General features: G+C 41.9%; 1 protein-coding gene across 15 annotated transcripts in view; it reads right to left on the bottom strand.

Moving 5' to 3' along the window:
- Positions 1–132: 132 nt before the first annotated feature.
- The window catches only part of CLIP1 (CAP-Gly domain containing linker protein 1), an 81,365-nt gene continuing 68,329 nt past the window's right edge, over positions 133–13,168 (bottom strand). For 10 of the 15 annotated variants that reach the window (XM_040609547.1, XM_040609564.1, XM_040609557.1 and 7 more), the window contains 8 exons: positions 9,745–9,797; positions 7,245–7,265; positions 4,198–4,315; positions 3,761–3,920; positions 2,956–3,005; positions 2,128–2,133; positions 1,426–1,550; positions 133–737 (listed from right to left, as the gene is read on the bottom strand). In XM_040609547.1, coding sequence (XP_040465481.1) covers positions 515–737; positions 1,426–1,550; positions 2,128–2,133; positions 2,956–3,005; positions 3,761–3,920; positions 4,198–4,315; positions 7,245–7,265; positions 9,745–9,797 — 756 coding nt within the window. In that variant the 3' untranslated portion in view covers positions 133–514. The remainder of the gene's footprint in view (positions 738–1,425; positions 1,551–2,127; positions 2,134–2,955; positions 3,006–3,760; positions 3,921–4,197; positions 4,316–7,244; positions 7,266–9,744; positions 9,798–13,168) is intronic. The other 5 variants (XM_040609665.1, XM_040609601.1, XM_040609619.1 and 2 more) reach the window with 2 other exon arrangements.

Below are 13,168 nucleotides of genomic sequence, written 5' to 3'. Positions count from 1 at the left end.
CAAACGAGGAAATTAAAATAAAGGATGAAATATTTTTCAACCCAGTCCAGTGTCAAAAAAAAGCTTAAAAATCTAAATGTACAAATTCAGCCTTAAAATGGTTTAGTGCAAATATGAAAATTAACAGCATAATTTTAAGGTATTTAAATAAGCTTTAATATAGCTATATTGCTTCATTCCTATACATGTTTTTCCATCGACAGACACAACAGCATGGGGGCATTTCTTGTTAAAGAGTAGGGACAAACCCAGAACCTGGGAAGAGACAGCATAAAGTCATTTGTTAAATCATGTATTTATATTTCACTTCAGTTTATTAAAAGGAGATAGGGTATTTATTAGTGGAGGAGCAAAATATTTATCAATTTACTGATTCTGGAGTGGATGGGCAAGGGGAATGGGAGCAAGGGGGCCAAGAAATGTTGTCCCTTTTCCTGACATTCAGCACAGACAAATGCTGGTGGTATAAATTGTCTGATCGGGGCACACAGTGTCCTCCTGGCCACGTGTGGCATTAGAAGGTCTCATCATCATTGCAGTCGGACGTCCAGTGCCCAAACATCTCGCAGGTATCACAATAGGGGCGTTCCTCTCTCCTGCTGCCATGGTAAGCCGAGTGGGGCGGCTCCTCCAGCATCTGTGCCTGGGTCGGACAGTCTTCAGTGTCATGAAGATCAAAGCAGCCGCAGATGTCACAGAAGAGACGAGGCTTCTTCTTTGACAAGCTTTCTTCCTCACTGCAAGAACAGCACCAGCACAAGTCAAGCAGGGCACTTCTTCATAGAGGAGAAAGGCCTGGCTCCCTGCCCCGCATTGTAAGTTGTCTCGTAATTACTGAGACCAAGGAAACACCACAGTGGTCAACAGCAAAAAATAATTATAAAAGCCCTTCTCAGGTTTTTCTGACATCTTGACTACTTTGCAGGACCCCCACAATCCCTTACATTATAATATTTACCAAACTGCTTTGTTTGTGTAAATATTTGCACAAATGCTGACACCAGTCAAAAAAAACCCCACATGTAAACTAGTTTCTCTTTTCCCTTGAAAGGAGAGATATGAAGTCACAATGTATCAAATTGGTTTTAGTTCTATTTCTCTGGACTGGATCTCCCCATCCCAGTGCAGCTACCCGCCTCTTGGGAGCACAGGCTCTTCTCCTTAGGTTGGGAGGAGCCAGACTTGACCAAGACTGACCACCTGTATGTTACGATACTTCAGCACTTGTGATCAAGCTACAGAGAATCATTTTGCACCACCAGATAGACCATAGTCACGGACCTAAAAACAAGGTGGTTCAGTCATTAAGTTCAAGAGAAAGTTGTTTGTCCTTCCTGACAGCTGGAATCAGGCTGCTGCACTGTGCAGCTAACAACTGACTGCTACCACCAAAACACAAACCGAGGTTTCCTTTAGGATTTATACCTGTCATAGTTATTTATCTCCTCTTCGTTGCCATTGAGGGCTGCTTCACACATTCTTTGTATTTTCAAGTTCAATTCTTCGTTTCTCCTTTGCAGATCTACTATCACTGAATTCAGGAAGTCGATCTGTGACAGTCAAGAACAAGGACGGTTGTCAGCAGGTTGGGACTGCACTTCAGAGACAGCGAGCAACAAAGGAATAACCCTCAAACTGACATGTGCAGATCTGCATTAATTCTTACCACTGCGTCGCTGTATTACAGAGAGCACTTGTGGACACTGATAGAACAAGGGACAGGAGCTTCCCAAAGGATCCCTGAGACACCCAGCAGGATTTCTGCCCAGGGAGCTACGTCCTTCTGCCCAGCCAGCATGTCTGACAGACATCAGTGGGTCTCAACCCACCACCGATCAAGTTCTTTTTCTAATGTTATGGTTTGAGCATAAATCCAGCTGTGTAGTTCTGATCAGAACAGCGTCTCTGTTCCCCTGAGCCTGCCGCTCTGGTGGATACTCTCAGAGCTATCCCAAAGTGGATAGTGGGCACTGGAACAGCACAGCGCACCCATCGGCATCTCCGAAAGCTAGAGAACCACAGAGATCAGCAAGCCAGCACTGCAGCAGCACTGCTGAATGTAATCAAGTAATGCTTGGCAAATTAACATAGTGAATAAAATAAAGGAAGCCAAGAAGTGGAACAAACCTCGTGCTGATTGGAAGGAAGGGTTGCCATCAGCAGGTGAGTTGAAGGATGCAAAAAAAAAAACAACCAGAAAAAGAGATTGGTGGTCAGTGTATGTTAATTACACTACTTCTGACCTCTGTACAGACTAGGAAGGATATTTTTTAATCAATATGACTGACATTAGTGATCTAACAGGGACTTTATAATGAGCAGAAGGTGCTTCTGTTGTAACCGTGTTTCCCAGGCATTTGTTGCCACAGGCCGCACTTCTCATGTTCATTATGATTATCATTCTGCTTGGTACACGTTTTTCCTGTTACCAAGCACGTGACAAATGAGCAATGCTGCCAACCTTCACTTAGAGTAAAGTTCTGCAGTTAAAAATGAGCAAAGATCAGTATTTCCAACTGCAGAAGTTTAGAAGCAGCATGGGGAGCTCGGGTAGCCCACTGCCCCAAGATGGCAAGCACCACAGATACAGGTGGGCAACGCCTTACTCCTTGTGCGCATCCAAGCAACCTTTGGAAAGAACACCAAGGGGCAGCTCCTGCGTGTGCTCTGCTGGGCTGCACCTCACCAACAGGCTGCAGGTCAAAACTTGCCACCCCTGCTGCCCTGCTTGCCTTCTCATGTTCCAATAACCTGAACTATTTCTCCAGTATCGCTCATCACTTGATTCTTAGTATTTACTGTCATTAAGATTTCCTTTCAGAAGCACAAGGTTCCAAGATAAATCTGCCCATTATAATCCTGACGTACAAAATCTTGTAGAAACTGTTTTTTGAAAAATATTTCACTGCCAAGACACACCGCTGTTTTAGCATGCTGATGTCTCAGATCAAGTACCTGCTTCTCTTTTGCAATTTCATCTTGAAGTAGATTAGCAGCAATGTCACCTTTAAAGAAAAAAAACCAGACAAGGTATAATATGAGGCATACAATGGCTTAAGGCAGAGACTGAAATAACGTAATAGTCTCTAGTCTCCAAAACATCTTATTCTCGTTACTTCTAATCACTCAGTATAAGCTTCGGTATGAGGGACTTTTCTGGGGAATTGTTTGACCACTGCATTGCAGAAGCATATTCGATACTGTATGTTACTTATTAAAATACAAAAAATGTATGTATAGGTGACAACTAAAGTTCACAAATCTCCTAAATCACACATCTCTAAAGTTGCAGAGATGAGCCTGTAGGACGAAGCTTAAGGAGCTCAACATAAGGTAAGCGCGAGTGTATAAAATGTGGGACTCAGTCCTGTGCTCAGGTAGGCGGTTTTGTTACGATGCCTACATGTCACTTTGCAGCTCCAGCAAGGAAAATGAAAACCAGCCTGAGAAAGGCTCTTGCACAGAAGCCACACCATGAGCAGGATAAAGTTTTACAGCTTATACACACGTTCCATTTCAAGTCGAATTGCCCCCCACCCGGGTGAAAATGGGGTTAACTGGCAATGTCAGTAGCTTCCATGTTTTGCAGCTGGTCAGGCTTCCTTCATTCAAATCTCATGTGTGTTCTGCAACAGGAAAGCCACCTTTCTCAGGAGGTTCAGTTAGTAAAGCCTCCTTTTGACTATCTGGTTAACAGCTGCAAAAATCTACAAGATCAAAGCTGAAGGCACAGAGGCAGCAGAAAGGTACTCTCTTTTACCTGAGGAGCTTGTTACAGTTAAAGGCTGTTCGTTGTTTTCCTTGAGCTTTTGCTCCAAGTTCTTCACTTTTTCCTCAAGTTCCAGTTTGTCAGACTCCAGTGACTTAACCACTGACTGCAAGGTTTTTGCAGACGCGTTTTCTCCACGGAGCACTGTGATCTGTAAGAATTATTTGAGAATGCTTAGATCTTCCAGAACAAAGTCAGAGAACCAAGGCGACATCCTTAGTAGAAATGGCTAAATAGCCACCAAAAATACATGACACGAGCCACCAAACTAGGCACAGGTATCTAAAGATTTACTTCTAAGGTCTAACTGTGCTACATTAGTAAAGAAAAACAACTAGCTAACCCTTCAGTGGCAAGCATGCAAAGCTATATGCTTCTAGCCACAACTTAATCCAAAATTCAGAATCATCCCGCTGTTCTTTATTTACCTCATTTCTGAGTTTTTCCAGCTCCTCATCTTTTTGTGTGATCAAGGCACTAGTAACGCTGATGGATTTTTGTAAAGATGCTCTCTCTTCATCGATTTCTTTTTTTAATGTTGATTCTCTAAAAGAAAACCAAATACAACCAGAAATCATCTAAAGAATGGATTATTGTAGTTGCCTAAAGAAGTTTAATTTAATTTCAAGTATTAAACCACTGTAAGAAGTGGTTCTTAAAAAGCATATTTCAATTCTGTATTTGACTAAGATCTTACATATGTATAAATATTTCAGGTGTTGTAACTGTGGAAACAAAGCAAAAACTTTACCTAGGTAGTACATGCCAGAATCTGCAAATCATCGTATCCATTTGAATTTAAAGAAGCAAGTTAATAGACTGGGGAGATACAGGATAAACAAACATGTTGCACAATGTTCCACAAAACCTAACTGCAGAGTTTTGTTACTTCTTGAAAATTATTAACAAGCAACAAAACATACATGCAAAGCTCATTATACAAGTTGTCATGCAAAGCATTGATGATGCTGGAAATATCAGCTGGTCCTCACTAATTTCAGTGACATCATTATTTCCTGAAACATGTACTTGGGAGAGTTTCTGGGCCTTTAACAACTACTGTTTCAGCACAAAACCATGTGGGATTTGTTCTGCTTCATGCAACAAGAGCCAAGAAGCAGACACAAACCCCTACTCTGTACCTATGTCCATTTTTCCCAACTTTTTCAGTTGATCTAATAAGAGATACAACTTCTGTCTACAATTCCTGTCCTGACAGTCATCTTTAGGCATGGTAACTATGACATCCTCACACTGATGCTAGAGTCTTCCTCATAGGGCATGCAATGCACACAGATGAGTAACTGTCCTCTAAAGTGAGAACTACTGCTGCAAAAGTTCCCTACAAGCTGAAAGATTTTTGTTTGGTTTAAAAAAAAAAAAAGAAAAGAAAAAAAAAAGAGAATGATACTTTAGAATCTATGTTTACTTTTCTAAAATAGAAACTTGCTTTTCAGTGCACCAGGCAGCGCCCAGCAGCTGTCGCCTCTCTGACTTCTGTTGGTGTAGCCAGTTTTCTACAAAATCCCACGTATCTCGGTTTAGATGATCATGGTCTCACCGCCACAGCAGTGAGCTGCTTCTCTTCGTGCTAGCTGAGAGGGCTGAAGGGAAGCTCGGCTGCCTGAATGCCTACCCACTACACAAAAAGCACGGAGTAGCCAATACTTTGAAGATACCAAATAACATTAAGCCGTTTCGTTTAAGTAACTAAACTACACTCCACTCTCGCAGGACTGTTCAAGACATCAAGGGCAGAACACACCCTTGCGTGAGGATGCTCAGTAGGTAGGGGATGGCTGTGAAATTCAAACAGAAAAGTTTTCATAACCACAGTATCTACAGTTAGTGAGAGCCACGATACCCAGACCATGAAATACAATAAATCTCACCGATTCAAGATAAATAGGAAACTCAACAATGAGAGCACAATTAATGCAATTCTTTCATTGTTAAGATTATACTTGCGAATGGAAGCAGCAAGTGGAGAATCTGGGGTTTAGAAAAGCTGATGCAGCCACCAAACAAGAACCAAAAGGTTGATTTTGGTTTTGGTGTATTTTTACAATGAGAGAATTAATATAAGCAGAAACACAACAAATTGCAGACTGCACAATCGTGCCTTCAAGTTCAAGTTATACTCCTGTTAATAAAAACCAAAAGGGCAACAGCATTTAATAGACCTTCTTGCCATCCCTGATTCAGCAAAGCACTAAGAGCACGACATCAATCTCTGCATCCTTCTGCAGGATTACATACATGCTCTAGCCTAGCCCATGCTTTACATGCCTTGCTGAATTGGGTCAAAAGCACGGGAGGGCTGGGTGGTGGTGGTATGGGGAAGAAACATGCCACCAAGGCACGGGATACTGCTGACGGAGCAGGGCTGCACTCTCCAATCCACAGAGCTGCAAATCCAGCATTTACTGGAAAGTGCACCTGGAAGTTGCTGCTCACAAGCTCTGCTGTACCCAAGACTTCTGAGTTTCCCTTTGCGATACACGCAGCTGTAGGAGGGCAGATGGAAACCCCAGTGACTCATCTCACGCTCAAGAGCTTGTTATTTAGTCAATGTTTCCACTTTTTGGTCAGATCTTTGTCTTAGAGATCAAGACCAAACATAGGCTTTTTGTAGAAATATGATTAATTAATATGCCATTTATTGGGCTTGGTTTTAACCACCACAAGCATTTAGGTGACTGAAAAAAGCCAACAGTTTGTGAGCATATAAATATTTATTTACAAATTCAATACAGGAGTCTAGAATACTATAACACAAGGGGAGAGAAACAGGAGAAGAAAAGAGGAGTGAAAACAGGAGCGGGGGAAAAGGTCCCTGTACATTTTTTGTTTTTTCTCTTTTTACTTTTTTCTTTTACAGGGCAGTCTCTCCAGGAGCCATGCTCTACAACTCCTGCTGGAGGCCCTTGAGAATGTGGAAACTGGAAAACCTACGAATATGGTAGGTACACGTCACTACTTACTTATATGTTAAGTGTGGATCACAGTTCACTTCCAGCATCAGCTGGGAGCCTGCCCCACTGATGCTCTCAGCTTCAGTATCGTTGGTAGTATGATTCATGTGAGAGATAGTAAACATAAGGAGCGTATGTTGAATGTGAAATAACTACATAGCGATAACTTGCAAGAAAAATCCTGCGGAAACTATTTATTTTATCAGAGAAAAAACAAGTAAGTTGATTAGGTGAACTTAGAACTTTTTCCCTGTCAATTCAAGTCCAAAATATCTGCTTGCCAGCAGGGATTAAAGAAAAAGAACAATAAAAATGACTTTGTCATTTCACACGCCATTTTAAAATCTCACTTTCTTGAGGAGGTTAAACCATGTTTTAAGCAGTGTGTGTAAGTCATGGGGGAGAGAGGTTGTTTTTTTTTAACGTTAAAACAACAAAAAAAATCACCCAGATTCTTCCCTTACTACAAAAATAAGAAATTCTAAGAATGAAGCAAATACCTTAAAGTGCTACTGGGTAAGCTTTAAAAATGCAAGATAACAAGAACCACGTTAGAAACATGGAGTAGAAATGCAAAATACTGTAAGGAAGAACTAATTTTGCACCAAGGGGCTTTTTTTTTTTTTTTTTGGTAAAAAATATAGACTTTTAAAATATTTTTTTTATATATATATATAGCTGAGTATTTTACAAAACAAAAGCAAGACACCAAGGGACAAAGGCAGCCAAAATATGTACAACAACTTTACTTAAAAAAAAATAAAATTATTTATTGTAACGTGGATAGACTTTCTTGAGTCTTACCATTAAAGACACACAGATATAGCAAAGGAAGCAAGGGTAGGAAAGGGAAGAGAGAGGAATGAAATGAGTATCGATAAATAGCGCAAGCTCAAAGACAGTAAGACAGTTAGCAACCCACAATGAACTTCATGAGCTGAAGTAACATAGAACCCCCCCTAGATTCATAAATAGCAAACTCCTGTCACTCCTGGCCGGACTAACTCAGAGAAGGAGTTGCCAAAATAGAGGAAGAGAATTCTCGTGGGTTGAAGGAAAGTGAAAAAACTACCGCTACAGATTTGACCTAATTGAAACTGAAGGATATCTCTTTTCCAGTCTCAAATTCTTCAGACAAAAGGAAGAAATCATTGCTCATCTCATCACCAACTTCAGTGGAATTTGGGAATTTATAGAGAGACTTTTAAAAATGTTTTAATTAGCTCTTCACTTAGCCTAACTTTTTTTGTTATCAAATAATATTGTATGCTGGCATACTTTGACCCCGGTGGCCTACAGTCTGCTTCAGGGAGGCCAACTGTTTCTGTTCCTTATTTTAGCCTTTCTATTGGAGTTTATTCAACACTGTTGAGGAATGTCATTAAGCCAGGCACAAACTTGGGCATCTCAGTGTAAGCGACTGAAGGTAATGTTAAAATTCACTTTAATGATTTCATAATTATCCAGATTATTTCAGGCAGCTCAGTCGGAGTAAAAACAGGAGAAGGGAAGTCAAAGTCACACACCTTTCTTATCATAACTTACTACAGAATTTTTCTTTTAAAATTATGCTATAAAACGGAACTGCTGGCAAGTGTTGAATGAATCTGGGCTCCCCAGTCCTTCCTTTCCTTGAGTGACTTTCAGGAGTTACGCTGTTTAAAATAATGTTTTAAAACGTGAAATATCAGCCTCTAAAGAGCATTCTAAGCTGTCAGCAGAAAGAAATATCCTCCTTTTCCCTCCCTTCCTCCACATCAAATATGCTGGAGATGATCCTCAGCTGGTGTAAACATACTAATTACTGTGGATGTCAAATGGCCTTTACACCAGCTGAAGATTTCCCTCCTTCTCCCTCACCTCACCTTAAAAAACCAGCTCACACGAGCTGTTCTGTGCAGCTCAAGGCCGAGAAATGCAGTTGGTCAGGGCTGGAGGTTCAGCGGTTCCCTCGCCCCTCTGTGTGACAACCCACCAAACCCTCACCTTCTCCGAGGAAGCTCTAGCTTGTGTAACACCCTACGTGCCTGCTGTCCTCTAGGAGGGTGTGAGATATAACAGAGCATGACCCACCTCTCAAATAACAGATTATTAGAGGATAAAAAAGGGATCAGAGCTCAATACCGAGTAGTGAAGGATGTGCATAAATACCAAAGTGCCACTCACTGTTCTCTGACTGTTACAAATTCAGGAAATGTAATACTGGTTTGTTTGTTTTTCCTGGAGCACACTTGGTGTCACGGGGAGCTGTGTCTTTTTCTAAGGATTTACGTAACTACTTCTGAAAAGCCCACATTTTCATAAAGGCACTGAGGCACTTAGCCAATTAGCTTTCCACACACATACTGCAGAAAGTAAATTTTGTAACTTGGGACCAGGTCCCTCCCAACTCAAGATCTTCTATGATTCTCTGATTAATTGAACACCACAGTTCACAAATGGATGCCCCAGTCACCCAGGACAAATCTCCTGGTATTTAAAAACAGTGCTGAATGAACTGCAATAACTACTGCCACAACATCCCAAAATTATGAGAACAATCCATTCAATGCTGAATAACTGCTGCTTTTCTATTATTTTTTTTTAAAATAACAATCCTTAGCATTGCTGTATTTTTCCATTATTCCTTGAGAACTTGACGGGTCAGATCTGTATCCATGCATTTTTATCAGACTAGGGCACAATTCAATATTCCAGAGCAGACTAAAACCAAACACTAAACTGAAAATGAAGAGAACTGCTACAATGCAAGAGGTGCATAACTAAACAGGAAACAGTAAATACCACTGCTTACATTAATACAGTTACATTTTCTTCTCACTTTTAATAAAGAAAATGTGGAAGATACCATCTATAATCCAACGTGTGTAACAACCTCAGCACTTTTTAACTATGATACAATAGAAAAGAACCGCTTTCTCAGCGGTGCTTTTGTATTACGTTTTCTGAAGTTTTCTGGAGGACTGTATAGTTAAACACACGTCAGAAAAAACAACTTACCTCTTTTTCATCTCTAATAACTGGTTATTGAGTACTGATCTCTCCTCTTCCAGCTAAAACACAAGTACAAAAAGACTGCAGTTAATACACAAAGGGTTGTTCCCTTGGTATAATGTATCAGAGCATTGTTATCGTCACAGATGTGGGAGAGGCTACAGAGCCTAAAAAACCCCTCAAAGTAATCAATGCTTTACGAGGACAACACATGGACACAAACACAAATAGTTCAGTGACTAAGAATATTAGTTAGTGAGAGGCTATTACTGTTTTAGATAGTATTTTCACATCCTGTGCACACAAGAAGTGTGAGGCTAGTACTGCCTGATACGGTATTTCTGGGCCCCGTGCACACCAGAGCCATAAGCCTTCGGGTGCCTGGCTATTAAGTTTAGCCCAGTATCAGGGAATTACTGGACTAGCTGTTGTTCTGACCTGGATAACTGTACTACTGATCTGTATTTGTTACTGTACCGTTATTTAGAGATAAATTATTGATCCCTAAAGCTGTCAGTCTGGTATTTGTTACCATAGCCTGAACCCGTAGCTCGGGGGGGGGTGGGGGGTGTCACTTTTTTAAGCCCTTACAACTAGTAAGGCCTTCAATTGAAAATATTGTTGCTGCAGGTTCTTGGGGTCCAAACTGAAAGGCACGTGTAGGTTTAGGAAAAGCAAAACAAAACCACTGACCACAACTTGTGCAACAAAATTGTACAGGTCCACCCCAGAAACACTGGGGTAACTGAAGTTCTGGTAAGGTTAAGAAATTTAGTATTTTTCAGGCCAATTAATTATTTTTTATCCTCTCCTCCTTTCTTCTTACTCAATGGCCAAACTCAGCAACTACTGCCCTGTAGAACTGCTTACAGTAGTAACTACCTGTGCCTTGACTTGAATGCTGTCTCTGTTTAGATTTCACAAGCTTTCAGGTTTCATCTTTAAGGTTAGCAAGACATACATTACTAACGGAAACCTCAGAGCCCCAGCAACAACAGCAGACAGTCTCCTACTGACTAAACACCTCCAGCACTTTGCAGACACTCAGGTTTGGCACAGACCGAGTATAAAGCAAGTTCCACTGAGCAGGAAGGTCATCTGCCCACCTCCAATTCTCAGCTAACCGCAGCTCACCTAGATAAATTGCCTCCTCCGTATTTTCGGACAATTTACCTTCTCCTTTCATGTATGGCAGAGCTGTTAAGCCTTCCAGGTTTAAGATTAACTGGTATAATTTTGCTGGTGCTTAATTAGACAACTTTATTGATATGAAAAATAGATACTGGAAGGGTATAGAGAGGCTTACATTAAGTCTTAAAGCAAATCAGACTGTCTCTTTCAAGGGAAGTGACCACTGTAAGACTACAGAGCAGCCACAGTACTATGGGGCTATGACCAAATTTTTCCTGCAGGCAAATCAAACCCAGCAATTTCCCCAGCAGCACGAAGTATAGCCCCTGCTTTTGAGAACTTCTGTCTGCTTCCTACATGGAGGCAGCCTGTATGAACTCCTTACACCTGCACTGACCGGTGACAAAAAAAGAAGGAAAAAAGAATACAAAATTTCAGAGAAATGTTTCACTTGTAAATCCCAATGAGCTGCACGCTATTCAGCCACCTCTCCAGAACCACCTTCTGGCATCTGTTTTATACAGCCCCTCTCCTCCCTCAGGCTCACGTTGCAATTTTTTGTGCTTCACACTTTCCCAGCTGTTTTTTTGGACCACTTTTCCTCTACCAGCACTAACATTCCGCTACGGTCACACCATGCAGAATTAACCTGGCCATGTTCCACAACCAAATCACTTCGTTTCACCCTAGGCTAGCTTAACTTTCTGGCATTCCTGCTCTTGGCTGCCACTTGCAATTAGAAAAACCTCATACTGACAGTACTCACCCTTTGCTCCCCAGAAGCCATCTCCACCACGCTCCATGATGCTCTCCCCCTGACCTCAAACACATCCCACCTTTTTATTGGTTACTTTTAGGAAAAGACTGTGGTGCCTGTTTAACTTGGAAAAATCCTTCAACATTTGTGGAATCCTCCAAGACTGTGAGCACAAACCTTGCAACTCTCCTCCCTTTCAGTTCCCCAGCTGGCTGTGGAGAGACAAGTGATCTTTGTACAGACCATGACAGAAGAGGATTTAAGAGAGAAAAGCAAGGGACACGATGCAGGGGGGTTGTGCAGCTTCTAAACCCTGTTGCAGCCGCACTGAGTCATGGATCAAGACTTGAGCAGCTTCATGGTAGAAGGGGAGAAAGGACACCCCTTCTCTCATCAGTATTTCTCCAGCAACAACAAGGCTCACTCTCTCATTAGCCTCGGAGCAGACTTCTCACATACCTTTAATAAAAGATGGACCAGCTGAGCTAGTAGATATTTCTACACTTTGTCCAACAAAGTTAAAATGCCTGGGCAGGTCTGAGGCTCACAAAATGCCAGAACAAATAATTTGAAGCCAGAAAATTTCCCCGAGCTCAGTATGTATCTGAATGTGAATCTTTAATTAATTACAAACAGCTAATTATTTATGGATCGATACAGAAAAGCACCCCTCAGCATCTTTAGTATAAGACACTTTAACCTTTAGATGTCAGGATAAATCATTCATGAAACAGTATTCATTAATTTTGCAAAGTGTGTCATATGCAGCCACAGATTCACTAACCCAATTGACTAACACACTTGCTAGAATTTATATAGTTACCATAGCGACTGCTCAAAATACTTAAAGCATATGCTGGCTACCTTTCTTACTGTGTTTTAATATGCACATGCACAGAAACTCGCACAGGCTGAAACTCTGCTACCTCCCGTGCTTTCCGCCCCACTGTCCCATTTCTCAGTATCCACTGCATAAAACGCAGCTCCAGGAGCAACGCTGCTCTGTGCTAAACCTCTTCATTGCTACCACGGACACTTTGTCTCTCAAATTTCATTGAGCAATTCTTCGTAGAAGCCTTTTTTCTGCTCCCCACGGACAGCCTGAAGCAGGGAAGCCTGAAGCATGCTGCAGCATGGTGCCTAAACATGGGGTCCGTTCGCCCACGTGCCGGGGAAGCAGAGGTGGTGGTGGGATCCCCGGGCCTGGGGCAGGGCTGTCTGTGTGACGGCCCTCAGGGCCTGCTGGCTTTGTTGCCATTCCATTAAGAGAACTCAGCAAGAGGTAGAACGAGGGGACTGCAAACGCACGTTCTGAAGGAAACACAAAAAAAAAGTCCTGCTCCTCGGGCTAGCAGCAGGTTTCCACCAGGACGAAAAGGATGGTTAGTACTTGCCACGCTCCAGATGAGACAGGGAATGCTTTTTAGGATAACATCTGCCTCCGCCCCCAAGTACCCAGGCAATGCGACAGCCCCGGGCAGGGAGACCGCACATTTCACCACAGAGAGCCGAGCCATACTAAACTGAGAAGAGCTGCACTCA

This window comes from Falco naumanni, chromosome 1 (genome assembly GCF_017639655.2).
Source record: "Falco naumanni isolate bFalNau1 chromosome 1, bFalNau1.pat, whole genome shotgun sequence".
In the NCBI taxonomy this organism is placed as follows: domain Eukaryota; kingdom Metazoa; phylum Chordata; class Aves; order Falconiformes; family Falconidae; genus Falco; species Falco naumanni.
The sequence above is the reverse complement of the archived record's forward strand: the minus strand, read 5'-3'. Positions and strand labels throughout refer to the sequence as shown.